At 62.4% G+C, this 14,239-nt stretch overlaps 2 protein-coding genes across 4 annotated transcripts; both read right to left on the bottom strand.

The window, feature by feature from the left end:
• Positions 1-2,440: 2,440 nt before the first annotated feature.
• METRN (meteorin, glial cell differentiation regulator) lies at positions 2,441-4,778 on the bottom strand. Of its 3 annotated transcripts, none has more exons than XM_065536840.1 (4): positions 4,528-4,778; positions 3,933-4,333; positions 2,932-2,991; positions 2,441-2,871 (listed from the first exon to the last, which is right to left on the bottom strand). In XM_065536840.1, exons 1-4 carry the CDS (start codon positions 4,752-4,754, stop codon positions 2,537-2,539), a joined length of 1,023 nt encoding a protein of 340 aa, XP_065392912.1. In that variant the 5' UTR covers positions 4,755-4,778; the 3' UTR covers positions 2,441-2,536. The 3 variants fall into 3 exon arrangements, with proteins under 3 accessions (XP_065392912.1, XP_005595907.3, XP_045238679.2); XM_005595850.3 differs by having other exon boundaries at positions 2,441-2,853; XM_045382744.2 differs by lacking the exon at positions 2,932-2,991 and having other exon boundaries at positions 2,441-2,853.
• A 6,923-nt stretch (positions 4,779-11,701) lies between these two features.
• LOC107128308 (uncharacterized) lies at positions 11,702-12,552 on the bottom strand (the record flags this gene model as incomplete). Its single annotated transcript, XM_065537669.2, has 2 exons — positions 11,702-12,081; positions 12,195-12,552. Coding segments are annotated over 2 exons (612 nt in total), but the record flags the coding sequence as incomplete, so codon positions are not given.
• Positions 12,553-14,239: the final 1,687 nt, after the last annotated feature.

The following is a 14,239-nucleotide window of genomic DNA, read 5'->3' as shown; positions in this document are numbered from 1 at the left end:
TGCACCTAGAGCAGTTACCTAGGAAGCACTGGGGAAAAGCTTATTGGATGAATGTACCTAACTGGCTCTAGTGTGCACTCTCCACTCATCTTTTTTTCTTTTTTTTTTTTTTTTGAGACTGAGTCTCACTCTGTCGCCCAGGTTGGAGTGCAGTGGTGCAATCTTGTCTCACTGCAACTTCTGCCTCCCAGGTTCAAGTGATACCTCTGCCTCAGCCATCTGAGTAGCTGGGATTACAGGTGCATGCCACCACGCCCGGCCAATTTTTTGTGTTTTATTAGAGACTGGGTTTCACCATGTTGGCCAGGATAGTCTCCATCTCCTGACCTCATGGTCCGCCCGCCTCGGCCTCCCAAAGTGCTGGGATTGCAGGCGTGAGCCCCACGCCCGGCCTTCCCACTCCTCTCACGTCCACACCAGGCACTCTGCTTCTTGGTCTTTGGGCAACCCCCAGCCACCTGTGCCTGTGTGAATTGGCACTTGCCTGGAGGTGTCTGTGATCCACAGGCCCCAGGCTCCTGTAGCTCCTGCCCATGTGCTCACCCACACCATCTCCCTATCTCCCATGCCACTTTGGCCACCCTTCCCCAGGGCAGGCATGAAGCCCCTGGCCTAATGCTCCAAGACCCACTGGGGCACCATGGTGCTCCTGTGGCCCTGCGTCTGCCTGTGTCTCATGAGAAGATGGCTGGTTGCAAAGCCAGGGCTTTCTCTGGGAGGGTCTGTAGGTGCAGGGCTCAGGCACTTCCTGGGATAGGTGGGTAGAGGCCAGGGTGTGGCCAGGGCCCACCCCGGCTATTTGTGAACAGGTGGACTTGGGTGTGGCCGAAAAGGGGAGGTTGTAGAAAGCTGGCCAGAGAAGCAGGGCAGGTGCCAAAGGTGAGGGGGTTGCTCGGCCCATGGGAAAGCCTCCCCAAGACAGGAGTGGAGGAGGCGGTGCGGGAGGGCACACGGGCTACCTCGTCCTCTACTCTTTGTGGATGTTTGGGCTGGGGGCAGGTGGATGTAAGGCTGTGGGTCCCAGGAAGTGCTCAGGGTTGGAGATGGAAAAGTGGAGGTTGTTCAGGGGTTATTGGAGGCTGGCTGCCCCAGAGGAGCGGTCCTGTGTCTGAGCCCTCAGCATGCCAGTTGGGACTCTGGGGAGAGGAGAGAAGCAGCAAGGAACCTGAGGAGGGGCAGAAGGTGAGAGGACCCCCCGCAGTGTATGACGCCTGTCCTCGTCAGCCCTGTGGCAGGCAGGCGATCTGTGTGAAGGGGTAACTTGCATGTGCAACTTTCAGACAGCCTGCCCCATGGAAGTCCCAGGACGGCGCTGGAGGTGACCCCCCAGGTGTCCACAGAGAACATGGCACTTATCAGGCATCTATATCCGCCCACCTGGAGAAAGGACCGTGTTTGTGGGCTCTGCACGGCTGTGTCCCTCACACAGTCTCAGTTTCCCCCTTGAAAGCTGGGGGCTGTGTCTGCCTGGGCAGGGCCTCTGGCCTCCACCCCCACCCCTGGCCCAGGCGAGAACGGAAAGCCATTTCTGGGCCTCAGCCCAGGGGTCCCCTGGCCCTTCAGCTGTGACTGTCTCTTTCCCAGGATCCGAGAGGTTGGGGTGAGAGGAGGCAGCTCGCACAGGGCCAGGGGGCCTGGAACACCCCCACCCAGGGGCTTTTAGCCTCGGGACCTTGGGCTGTGGCTGTCCCAAACCTCACTGGCCCTTTATGTGGCTGAAAGGCTGAGGAGGAAGGCGGAGACAGTGACAATGGGGCCAGTGGCGGGAAACGGTCCTTAGAGAACCCATTGTGCACCCTGCCTGCCGGAAACAGGCAACAAGCAGGACCCTGCAGAGGGGACCCCACACCCTACGGGCTCCTCGCCACGTCTGGATGCTCAGCACGTCGAAGGGGCCTGCGGACAGAGGGGCCCATTCTTCCCCAAGGGCGGGACGGGGCCAAGGATGACTCTGCGGGCTCACAGCGGCCACGGGGGAAGTCGGCACCCTGCCAGACGGCAGCCCCTTCCCTCACAGGCCTGGCTCAGAGCCGGAGCACTGTGTGCCCGCCTGCCCCCACCATACCCGAGGGACCCTATGCTCCTCTGCCCCTTTCTTCTCCTGCTGAGCCCCAGAAGCACCTGGCATGGGAGGCAAGTGGGAGCCAGCCAGGGTAGCGGGCTAGGGCACAGGCAAGGACGGGGCTGGTGGGTGCAGCAGAGCAGAAGCTTGCATGAGTGCAGGTCCCCATGTGCCCCCACCCAGCGGCAGCCCCTCCCCAGAATGTGGGTGTAGCTCCTCCTCACATTTGCTCTCCCTCTCAGTTGCCAAATGGTCTTGAACAAGATACCATTCCCCTGAGTGTCATTCTCCCGCCAGAGGCAGGAATTGGAGCCGTCCTCACAGCTGCAAGGCAGGCCCAACGCTGGGCTGGACACAGCAGACCAGGTCCATAGCAGCTTGTGTGAACAAAGTTCTTATTGATAGTCCCCATCACCTCCAAAGCAGTGGGCCCCCCACCCTCCCTCCTACCAGCTCCTCCCAGCATCTGGCCCCTCAGTGCAGCGCCACCTCACAGGGGTGGAGGTGGGCAGTGCGGGCAGCCTCGTAGACACGGCGGAACTCCTGGAATCGTGGGGCACAGCCCAGCCAGGCCTCCCCGAAGCGGCTCCAGCCCATGAAGAGGAAGGTGCCTGGGCCTGGGCGGACGCCACAGCGCAGTGGGGTACGAAAGGAGGTCAGCCCCTCCTCCCCGGATCCCCGCCTCCCGAACAGCGGCAGTGTCTGGCGGAGGACACGGGCAGCCATCACGGTGATGACAGACTCCTGCAGGTCCACGTCATGGGCAACCGCATGGATGATCCCGTGAATTACTGCGGGGAGGCATGTGGCTGGGGTGGGCATTCAGGGGAAGGCAGGCTCCAAGCTCCCCCCATGGTGGGGACACTCACCGAAGTCGCTGGTGCATGCGGCCAGGAGCAGCTCAGCATCGCTGCAGGGCCTGCAGGCACCTGGCATGCAGAGGGGGTGGTGAGGACAGACCCTGCCCTCTCCCAGCAGCACCTCAGGCCCCGTCCCTTGTTTGCACAGGCGGCAGGAGGCAGTGGGCAAATGAGCAGAGCCCGCGCTCAGGGCCTGATGGCACCTGGGGGTCCCAGGGAGCCACACAGCAAGTGTGCATGCCCTGGGCGACACCTGTACTCAGGAAACACACCTGCAGGCATCTCCAAGGCAGGAATGGGCACAGACATGGGCCTGGGGGCCGTGCCTAGCGATCAGCTGTCCTGGGCTGCCCTTCTGCACCCCCGTCTGAAGACGCACCCTAGCATCTGGGACCCCTCTACTTTCCCGAATCTGGGGCCTGAAGAGCAGCAGCCCAGCTAGGGTGATAGGAGGTGGGGGCAGAGGAAGGGTGGTCTGGGGTCCCTGGCCCAGGGCCAGGGGGCAGAATAGTGAGAGCCCATCCCTTTCAGGGTCAGGTGCCAAGCTCCAGGAGAGCCAAGAGCTGGGCCTGGTGCCCTGAAGGGAGGCGGGTGGCGTCTCCATGGTGACCGGGCTGCACACTGGACTTTTGTTGGTTGGGCTGGGGGAGGGGAGAGAGGTCACTGCTGGGCCAGGGAGCCCCGGACAGCTTTAGCCCGAGGCTTTGATTCTGCCCCCACCATCCCCTCCCCTAACCCTTCAGGGACCAGAGCCCCAGGGTTGCCCTGCTCGGTCTCCCCTTTCTTCCACTCTGCTCCTGCCAGTTCCTTCCCGAGATGAATCGGGGAGGGAGGGCGGGAAGGCCATCCTTCCCGGGCAGTCCCTGGCTGTGTGGCCTTTGACAAGTCCATTCAACCCTTGGAGCTCACTTTTTCCCTCTACAGTGGGGCCGACAAGGCACATTCCCGCCAAGCCCAGGCAGGGTGACACTTCGGAACTCCCACCCCGTCTCACCCAGACCGCCACTCACCGTCTACGCCGAGACCGTGGGCCTGCGGGGGCAGCTCGGGGCGCCCGTCCTCGCGCAGCTCAAAGCGGAAGGCGGCCACGCGGCGGCTGATGTCCCGGTGTGGCGTGGCCTGCAGGAAGAGGGCCCGGCGCTCGCGGGGACCCCAGCGCACGCAGCGGCCCCCTGCCGGGCCCGGGCCTTCGGCCAGCAGCAGCTCCAGGGCGCCCCCTGCGCGCTCCGCGAAGACCTGGGCGCCCGCGAAGGGTCGCACCGGCCGCAGACAGGCGATGCTGGGCCGCGCGCTGGGGTCGGGGCCGCCCAGGGTCAGGCGCAGCGCCCCAGCCGGGTACAGCCACTCAACCGCGCCCTCCGCACAGGCCAGGGCCAGCTGCCCCACGCTGCCGGGCTCCTGGGTGAGGCCGCTGGGGACAGGACGGGACGGGGCGCTGAGGCGGGGGTGAGTCCCGGCCCGGCGCAGCCCCCGCAGCCTCCCGGGGCCGCCTCGCGGAGGGGGAAACTGGACAAGCGCTCTGCGCGCTCCGAGGGGCGCCTGGGGGGTCTGGGCCGCAGCGCACCCCGTCCCAAGTGCGGGGACAGCCCCCCGCCCGGGCCGTACCTGCCCCTCCAGCTGCAGCGCTCCTCGGAGTAGCCGGCGCGGGCGGCCGGGGCGAAGAGGCCGCAGCACAGCGCGCAGAGCAGCGCCGGGGCCGGGAACCCCATGGCGCGGCGGGCGGCGTCCGGGTAGTTGGGGCTCCCACTACCGTTGCCCCGGCGGGGCGCGGGTCCGGGCGGCGGCGGGAGCAGCCCGGCGCGCCGGCCGCCCGGCCCCGGCGAAGCCCCCATGCCTGCGGCCGCTCCGCCCGCCGCGCAGCCGGGGCGCCCTGGCCGCCTTGGAGAGGGTCGGGAAGGGGGCGGGGCCTGCGGCGCCCCGGCCAATCGCGGCGCGGCCCGGAACTTTCCGCCAATAGCGGGGGAGAGGCGGAGCGGGGGCGGGGCCGGAGCCCGGGCGCCGCGGGAGGACGGTCCCACGGTCCCAGCACCTCGGGGATTGTGGGGGTCCTCGGCGCGGGAGGGAGGCTCCTTGCCCAGCCCATGCTGTGCGTCGCCCCTTCGCCGCGCCTTCACCCTGGCCTCGCCCCCTGCGCCGTCCAGATCGGAGTCCTGGAGCCCTAGATGGAGCCAGGGTTTTGATGTCCACTGAAACCTCAGGGGCAGGGATGGTGGCCCACCTGGTGGCTCCGCCTTGCCTCCTGATCGGGCGGCCGGGCCTGGTTCTTCCTAACACTGGGACCTGAGCCTGTTGGCCACATCCCTCCCAACCCGGCCCGGTCCTGCTGACCCCTCCCAGAGGCAGGTGGTGCCCCAGAGGAGAGGGGTCATGACTCCAGAGCTGGGGAGGGCCTGGCCTCGGGGCTGCGCTTTGGAGCTGGGCCAGGCCTCTGGTTTTGGTAAGGCTGTCTGCAGGAGGGGGTCTTGCTGTGAAGCGCGCAGCCCACAGGGTTAGGCGCCTTTCCTCAGACCTAGCAGCACCCCATGGTTGCCGGAGGACTGACCCCGGGCCAGATGGGGCTCCTGGAGGGGCGTGAATGGAGCAGCCATGGGCACCCCTGCAGGCGCCTACTGGGCTCGGCCAGCCGCTTTCTCTGGGCGAGGTGCAGGTCAGAAGTTGCCATCATAATCCCCAAAAGGTGAAGGCCACCCAAATGCCTGTCTGCAGCTGAGTTGACAAGCAAGTGCAGTGGGTCTATTTTTTTGTTTTTTGTGGTTTTTTTTTTTTGAGATAGAGTTTTGGTCTTTGCCGAGGCTGGAGTGCAATGGCGCAATCTTGGCTCACTGCAAACTCCCCTCCTGGGTTCCAGCGATTCTCCTACCTCAGCCTCCCGAGTAGGTGGGATTACAGGTATGTGCCACCACGTCTGGCTAATTTTGTATTTTTATTAGAGAGGAGGTGTCTCCATGTTGGTCAGGCTGGTCTTGAACTCCCGAACTCAGGTGATCCGCCCGCCTTGGCTTCCCAAAGTATTGGGATTACAGGGGTGAGCCACCGCGCCCCCTGGCGGTGGGTTCATTATTAAGCCGTAAAAAGGAATGAAATTCTGGCCCTTTGACACCCGCTACAGCCTGGATGAGCCTGGAGGCTTATATGCTGAGCAAAATAAGCCAGAGACAAAAGGACAAACCCTGTTGGATTCCACTTCTGTGAGTCACCTTACAGTAGCCACGGTCACGAGGACAGAAAGTGGAGCAGGGGCTGGGGAGGAGAATGAGGGGTTGGGGCTGAGTGGGGACAGAACTCTGGAGCCTGATTACACAGCTACGTAAATGTACTCCACAGTACCGAACTACACACTTTAAAATGGGTAAAATGGTAGATGTTATGATGTATATCTTACGATTAAAAACAAAAATTGGCAAGGCACAGCGGCTCACACCTGTAATCTCAGCACTTTGGGAGGCCAAGGCAGGCGGATCACAAGGTCAGGAGATCAAGACCAGCCTGGCCAACATGGTGAAACCCCATCTCTACTAAAAATACAAAAGTTAGCCGAGGGTGGTGGTGCAAGCCTGTAGTCCCAGCTACTCATGAGGCTGAGGTAGGAGAATCGCTTGAACCTGGGAGGTGGAGGTTGCAGTGAGCTGAGATCACGCCACTGCACTCAGCCTGGGTGACAAAGCGAGAATCCATCTCCAAAAAAATAATTAATTACATAAAAATTAAGGCTGGGTGTGGCAGCTCATGCCTGTAATCTCAGCACTTTGGGAGGCTGAGGCAGGACGATCGCTTGAGATCAGGAGTTCAAGACCAGCCTGGCCCACATGGTGAAAACTCAACTCCACTAAAAATGCAAAAATTAGCTGGGTGCAGCAGCTCATGCCTGTAGTCCCAGCACTTTGGGAGGCTGTGGTGGGAGGATTGCTTAAGCCCAGGAGGGTGAGGCTGCAGTGAGCTGTGATTGCACCACTGCACTCCATCCTGGGCGACAGAGTAAGACCCTGTCTCAATAAAAATTAAAAATAGGCCGGGCACGGTGGCTCACGCCTGTAATCCCAGCACTTTGGGAGGCCAGGCGGGTGGATCACCTGAGGTTGGGAGTTCGAGACCAGCCTGACCAACATGCAACATGGAGAAACCCCGTCTCTTTTTTTTTTTTTTTTTTTTTGAGACGGAGTCTCCCTCTGTCGCCCGGGCTGGAGTGCAGTGGCCGGATCTCAGCTCACTGCAAGCTCCGCCTCCCGGGTTTACGCCATTCTCCTGCCTCAGCCTCCCAAGTAGCTGGGACTACAGGCGCCCGCCACCTCGCCCGGCTAGTTTTTTGTATTTTTTAGTGGAGACGGGGTTTCACCGTGTTAGCCAGGATGGTCTCGATCTCCTGACCTCGTGATCCGCCCGTCTCGGCCTCCCAAAGTGCTGGGATTACAGGCTTGAGCCACCGCGCCCGGCCGCGAGAAACCCCGTCTCTACTAAAAATACAAAATTAGCTGGGCGTGGTGGTTCACGCCTATAATCCCAGCTACTAGGGAGCCTGAGGCAGGAGAATTGCTTGAACCTGAGAGGCGGAGGTTGCGGTAAGCTGAGATCGTGCCATTGCAACTCCAGCCTGGGCAACAACAGTGAAACTCCGCCTCAAAAAAATAAATAAATAAAAATAAAAGGCTGGGCGCAGTGGCTCACGCCTGTAATCCTAGCACTTTGGGAGGCCGAGGCGGGAGGATCACGAGGTCAGAAGATCGAGACCACCCTGGCTAACACGGTGAAACCCCGTCTCTACTAAAAATACAAAAAATTAGCCGGGTGTGCTGGCGGGCGCCAGTAGTCCCAGCTACTTGGGAGGCTGTGGCAGGAGAATGGCGTGAACCCAGGAGGCGGAGCTTGCAGTGAGCCGAGATCGCGCCTCTGCACTCCAGTCTGGGTGACAGAGCGAGACTCCATCCCCCCTCCCAAAACAAAAACAAAAACAAAAACAAAAACAAATAAAAATAGGCCGGGCGTGGTGGCTCACGCCTGTAATCCCAGCACTTTGGGAGGCCGAGGCGGGTGGAGCACAATTGTGGTCAGGAGATGGAGAGCATCCTGGCTAACACAGTGAAACCCCATCTCTATTAAAAATAAAAAAAATTAGCTGGGCATGGTGGCGGGCGCCCGTAGTACCAGCTGCTCAGAAGGCTGAGACAGGAGAATGACATGAAACCCGGGAGGCAGAGCTTGCAGTGAGCCGGGATCGCACCACTGCACTCCAGCTTGGGCTACAGAGCGAAACTCCATCCCAAAATAAATAATAAATAAATAAATGAATAAACTAAAAATAAAAATCTTAAAGGTAAAAGAGTAGACTCTGCCTGGGGCTGGGCACATGAGGTGCTGGCAGAGGTGGGGAGAGGCACACGGATGGGCTGCTGCCTCTACTCAGGGGTCGGGAGAGGCAAGCGGGTCGGCGGCTGCAGCCATCCTGTCCTCCCGGCCGCTGCCGCTTGGCGGTCCCCGGGTCAGCACGGTGGGCTCCAGGCGCCCTCTGGTGGCGGCGTGAGGGTCAGCCCCAGACACCCTCCTGACAGCCTGGGCCCTGGACCTCCCTCGAGGCCTCCCCCAGAGAGGGACCAGTGTCTGTGGTTGGAGGGAGGGGTTCCTGGGGTTACCTGGTCTGGAAGGGCACATGCCTGACCCCGAGTTGATGCCTCAACCCCGGCGTCCCTGCCTCCTCCCCAGCCTCATCTCCAGGGGTCCAGTGCCAATGCAGCCACCCACAGGAGAAGCCCTGGACACACACCCTTCTCCTCACAGCCCCTGGCCCCACCCAGGAAAGCACCTGGCATCAGTGGGTGCTCTGCTGCCTACAGGAGGGGCCTGGAAGGCCGAGTCTGGCCTCAGTTGCTATGGGTACAGGACCCGACATGCCACGGTGCAGGCGTTCAGTAAATACCCACAAAGTGGGGGGTGGCCGGGCGGAGGAGAGCCTGGAAGCCATCCCCAAGCTCAGGTGACGTCCCGGCTGTCTGTGCTGTTTGGGGGCCTCCTGAAGTGCCCCAAGCCCCAGACCCTCCAGTGCCCTGAAACCCCAGAAGGGGCCTCTCTCCATTTCCACCCAGGTCAGAACAAGAACGACAGCAGCAAGATGTACTCAAGTCAGACAAAAGGAAGAACTTCCCTCAGGTTCTGCTTCAGGAAGCTTGGGCCTGGCGCGTGAGGCCGCCCCTGGAGCGTGCAGAGGCTGGGACAATCATCTCCCCTGCCTGGGGGTCGGCCTGGCCGTGGCCAAACACAGACACTGTATCACAAGGCCCCTCAGCCCAAAGCGGGGCGGTCAGCCTCACAGCTTGTCCCGAAGCCTGAGACTTAGTTTCTGTTCCTGGCTTGCCCAGAGGGTCCTTGGAGCTGCAGCCTGAGGGGGTGCTGAGGTGGGGGCGGTCGAGACCCTGGTCACTGCCACACGGTTCCCGCCTTTGGCCGTTGCGTTCTCCCCACTAGACACAGGTCCTGGTCGGTGGAGGACACCAATGCTGCATTTGCCATGAGCTAGCCCCGAGCAGTGCCTGGCACAGGCAGCCCCATGTCCGGCAGGGAGGCGGCTGTGGACAGGTGGCTGCTCCACAGAGTGACTCGACGGGAAACCACAGTGCCGGGCACAGAACAGGAGCTGTCGCAGCCAGGGCAGGAGCTGGACTGGCTGGGGCCCTGGGGGAGCAACACCAAGGGCGAGGGCAGTTGATGGAAGGGGACAGGAAGGGAGCCTCAACCCTGGGGAGCAGAGGGGCAAAGGCCCTGAGGCAGATGGAATTTCGAGTAAACCAGGAACCACAAAGGGTGAGCCCTGGGGGCTCCTTGTTTGCTGGAAGCTCCATCTGCCTCAGAGCCTTTGACCCACTGCAAAGAGGAGGTGGGTAAGGCCGGCCCCACCCAGCCCACCGGCCCTGAGGGAGTTGGGGAGTTTGGATGCACCAGTGAACAGAGTCCCCCAGGAAATGGGGAGGAAGCATAGAGAGAAGGGTCAGATCGCAGGCCAAGACGCCCGCCTGCATCTCCGTTCGCTGGGAGCAGAGCGAGGAAAGAGGTGTGGGCTGACCTGAGGCCAGCCTCTCCTGTGTCCCCAGCTGAGCCCTGCATGGGATTGGCCAAATGTGCTGCTCTGCTGGCCCCCCTGCTGCCCCCTCCCTCGGTGTCCCAGGTCTGGGACAGTGAAGATGGCTGCCATGACTGAGGGGCAGTGGGTACCAAGAGCTTGGCAGACCCTGGGCCACCCAGAAACACGCTCTGATAGCGCAACTGTGAGCACTGGCCTGCGTCCCCTCCACCCAGCTGACCTACGAGGCTCAGGGTACTTGGGGGCCCCCCAAGGACATAGTCCTAGCTGCCAACTCACCCAGGCAGCCTGCACAACCCTGGCTCCCCTCCACCGGCCACCAGCCCCGCTGCACAGGCAGGATCCGGCCTCGCCCACCCACAGGCCTGCACCTCCGGGCCCACGGCAGCAAGGTTCCTATCTTGGGCATGCTTTCCTCCCTTTGCCAAGAGACCCACCCCCCTCCACACCTTGCAGCTCTTCAAGGAGCCGAAAATGCAGCTGCCGACTGATTTGCTGCGGGGCTAAAAATAACCACCGGGCTCCAGCCAGGGCCCAGGAAAATATCCCATTGCTAGGAGACAACCGTTGCCGGGAGACCGCCATTGCTAGGCGACGCATGTTGCTATGGTGATGGCTGGGCCCTGAGTCATCCTCAGCCTTGATGGGGGCAGGCCAGGCAGGGAGCAGAGCTGGAGGGCATCAGAGAAATCCCACCGTCCATGGCACTCAGGTCACCCTCCATGGCTGTGAGGTTCTCATGCCTATGGGTGCCCATTCTGACTGTGGAGGGGCCAGGATGGCCAAACACACCTACAGCCCATGGCCTCACATGGATGGTCCCAGGTGCTCTCGGGCTGTGCTCTGGGCAGGGGGCAGGAGTAGCGGGTGGGGGTGGCATGACCATGTGACCCCTGGAGCAATCACTCTGCCTTCCAGTGTGGGGGTCTCACCACAGGTGCAGAGCTGAAGTCAATGTGGGTCCCCTCGCAGTCCTCCAAAGTCTCAGGGCAAGATGTGCCACAGCCTCTGGTCCTCACCCCATGGCTCCAGAGTGCCCTCCCAGCCACCCAGATGGGAGACAGCTCAGTGCTCAGGCATCAAGGCCAGGGGTGGCCCAGGTGAAGCATGCTCCCGGTAGGGGTTCTGCAGGAGAGGAGCTCTGTAGGTGAGAGGGTCCTCAAGGTGAGGGGCTCTCTAGGTGAGAGGGTCCTCAAGGTGAGGGGCTCTCTAGGTGAGGGTGCTCCACCTGAGGGTGCTCCAGCTGAGGGTGCTCCACCTGAGGGTGCTCCAGGAATGGAGTGCTCTGGATGAGGCTTCTCCAGGTGAGGGGTGTTCCAGGTGCGGGGTGCTCTAGGTGCCCTCTGGAGCCCAGGCACATATCAGTCCCCAGGACCAATGGAGGGGTGCGGGCCTGAGCAGGATCCACATCCCCCAGAGGAGACCCTGGTGGGGGATGAGTCTGCTGAGCAGCCCTCTTTGTTCAAGCCACTTCCCTCTGGGGTGTGAGCTGTTCTCCAAAGGTATCCTCTACAATGGTCCTCCCACCACGGGAGGGGATCCAAACTGCTGGTGCCAGTCACCTTTCATGCTGCTGGTGCATCGCTTTCTCTCTCATTCGCCACATTTGCCATGCATCCGTGATGTACTGAGCTGGAGGCTCAGTGCCCAGGGATAGGGTGGTGAGGAAGAAGGCCCCACGCTGGTCCTCAGCGGGCACAGTCAGCCAACAGCCCATCAAATGCACCATCAGACAACAGGCAGACACAGGCTGAGAAAAAAGGTCCTTGGTGCTGGGGAGGTGAGGACACGGGTCTGTGGCCCTGTCCACCTGAGGGAGGGCTCCTAGGGGAGAACACATTAGCCAAGGTCTGAGAGGCAAGTAGTCACCCAGGTGCAGGTGGCAAGGGAGTGCTCCAGGCAAGGTGCCAGGAGAGGAGTGCTCCAGGTGAAGGGTGCTCTAAGGTAAGGGTGCTCCGCATGAGGACATGTTCCAGGAAGGGGTGCTCTAGGGGAGGGGCGCTGCAGGGGTGCTCCAGGTGAAGGGAGGGGTGCTCCCGGTGAGGGGTGCTCCAGGTGAAGGGAGGGGGTGCTCCAGGTGAACGGAGGGGGTGCTCCAGGTGAAGGGAGGGGTGCTCCAGGTGAGGGGTGCCCCAGGTGAGGGGTGCTGCAGGTGAAGGGAGGGGGTGCTCCAGGTGAGCGGAGGGGTGCCCCAGGTGAGGGGTGCTCCAGGTGAAGGGAGGGGTGCTCCCGGTGAGGGGTGCTCCAGGTGAAGGATGGGCACCCTCCTGGACCCAGAGGAAGGCCAGTGTGGCTGAAGCTTCATCCTCAAGGGGCCAGGTATAGAGCGAGGCTGTGGGCCAGCCATGCCAGGCCCTCAGGGCTGTGCAGACCGCAGCAAAGAATGGACAGGGCCCTGGGAAGAACAGGACCGTGTCTCCACGGCAAAATGACCCCACTGCATCCTGGGGAGAACAGGAGATGGGAGAGGGATGGAGAGACCAATGGGGAAGCAGCTGCCACCAACCATGGTGGAGACAGACAAAGTTGCCTGGCACAGGTGGGGTGACAGGTGGAGGGTAGGTGGGTCACGGCTGGTGACAGAGGCGGAGGGTACGTGGGTCACGGCTGGTGACAGAGGCGGAGGGTACGTGGGTCACGGCTGGTGACACAGGCGGAGGGTAGGTGGGTCACGGCTGGTGACAGAGGCGGAGGGTAGGTGGGTCACGGCTGGTGACACAGGCGGAGGGTACGTGGGTCACGGCTGGTGACACAGGCGGAGGGTAGGTGGGTCACGGCTGGTGACACAGGCGGAGGGTACGTGGGTCACGGCTGGTGACACAGGCGGAGGGTAGGTGGGTCACGGCTGGTGACACAGGCGGAGGGTACGTGGGTCACGGCTGGTGACACAGGCGGAGGGTAGGTGGGTCACGGCTGGTGACACAGGCGGAGGGTACGTGGGTCACGGCTGGTGACACAGGCGGAGGGTAGGTGGGTCACGGCTGGTGACACAGGCGGAGGGTAGGTGGGTCACGGCTGGTGACACAGGCGGAGGGTACGTGGGTCACGGCTGGTGACACAGGCGGAGGGTACGTGGGTCACGGCTGGTGACACAGGCGGAGGGTAGGTGGGTCACGGCTGGTGACACAGGCGGAGGGTAGGTGGGTCACGGCTGGTGACACAGGCGGAGGGTACGTGGGTCACGGCTGGTGACACAGGCGGAGGGTACGTGGGTCACGGCTGGTGACACAGGCGGAGGGTAGGTGGGTCACGGCTGGTGACACAGGCGGAGGGTACGTGGGTCACGGCTGGTGACACAGGCGGAGGGTACGTGGGTCACGGCTGGTGACACAGGCGGAGGGTACGTGGGTCACGGCTGGTGACACAGGCGGAGGGTACGTGGGTCACGGCTGGTGACACAGGCGGAGGGTAGGTGGGTCACGGCTGGTGACACAGGCGGAGGGTAGGTGGGTCACGGCTGGTGACACAGGCGGAGGGTAGGTGGGTCACGGCTGGTGACACAGGCGGAGGGTAGGTGGGTCACGGCTGGTGACACAGGCGGAGGGTAGGTGGGTCACGGCTGGTGACACAGGCGGAGGGTAGGTGGGTCACGGCTGGTGACACAGGCGGAGGGTAGGTGGGTCACGGCTGGTGACACAGGTGGAGGGTACGTGGGTCACGGCTGGTGACACAGGTGGAGGGTAGGTGGGTCACGGCTGGTGACACAGGTGGAGGGTAGGTGGGTCACGGCTGGTGACAGAGGTGGAGGGTACGTGGGTCATGGCTGGTGACAGAGGTGGAGGGTAGGTGGGTTCACAGCTTTGAAGGAGCACGGTCACCCTTTCTGCGATGATCTTTCACGCATTCTCTCCCGCTTAGATTCCGCAAAGGTAGGGCTGGCTTCTTGGGCCTCGCCAGGGTTGCATGACCCAAATGCCTGACCCCCACACTCACCCTATGCAGTTGGGGTGTGTCCAGCCCCAGCCCCAGCTGGGACTCAACACAAGCACAGCTTGTTCTCTGCCTGAGACCCTGGCACCTGCTGTGGGGTGAGAGCCCCAAGCATGAGGTGAAACCTTCCTACCAGGAGCGGTCCACGCCTGCTCTCAGCCAGGTGGAAGTTGCTGCCGGAAGGCCAGCCTGCCAGACCCACACACTGGAGACTCCTGGATAGGTTGGACGGACCCTCCCCTGTTGCCCCAACGGTCTTCACGGGGTTCGTCCTGTCTGCCCCACTCTGGGCACCTTCTTTGGTCAGTACCCAGGTACGGG

The sequence above is a fragment of the Macaca fascicularis genome, chromosome 20, assembly GCF_037993035.2.
Source record: "Macaca fascicularis isolate 582-1 chromosome 20, T2T-MFA8v1.1".
Taxonomy (NCBI): Eukaryota; Metazoa; Chordata; class Mammalia; order Primates; family Cercopithecidae; genus Macaca; species Macaca fascicularis.
This window is presented reverse-complemented; position numbering and strand designations above follow the sequence as displayed.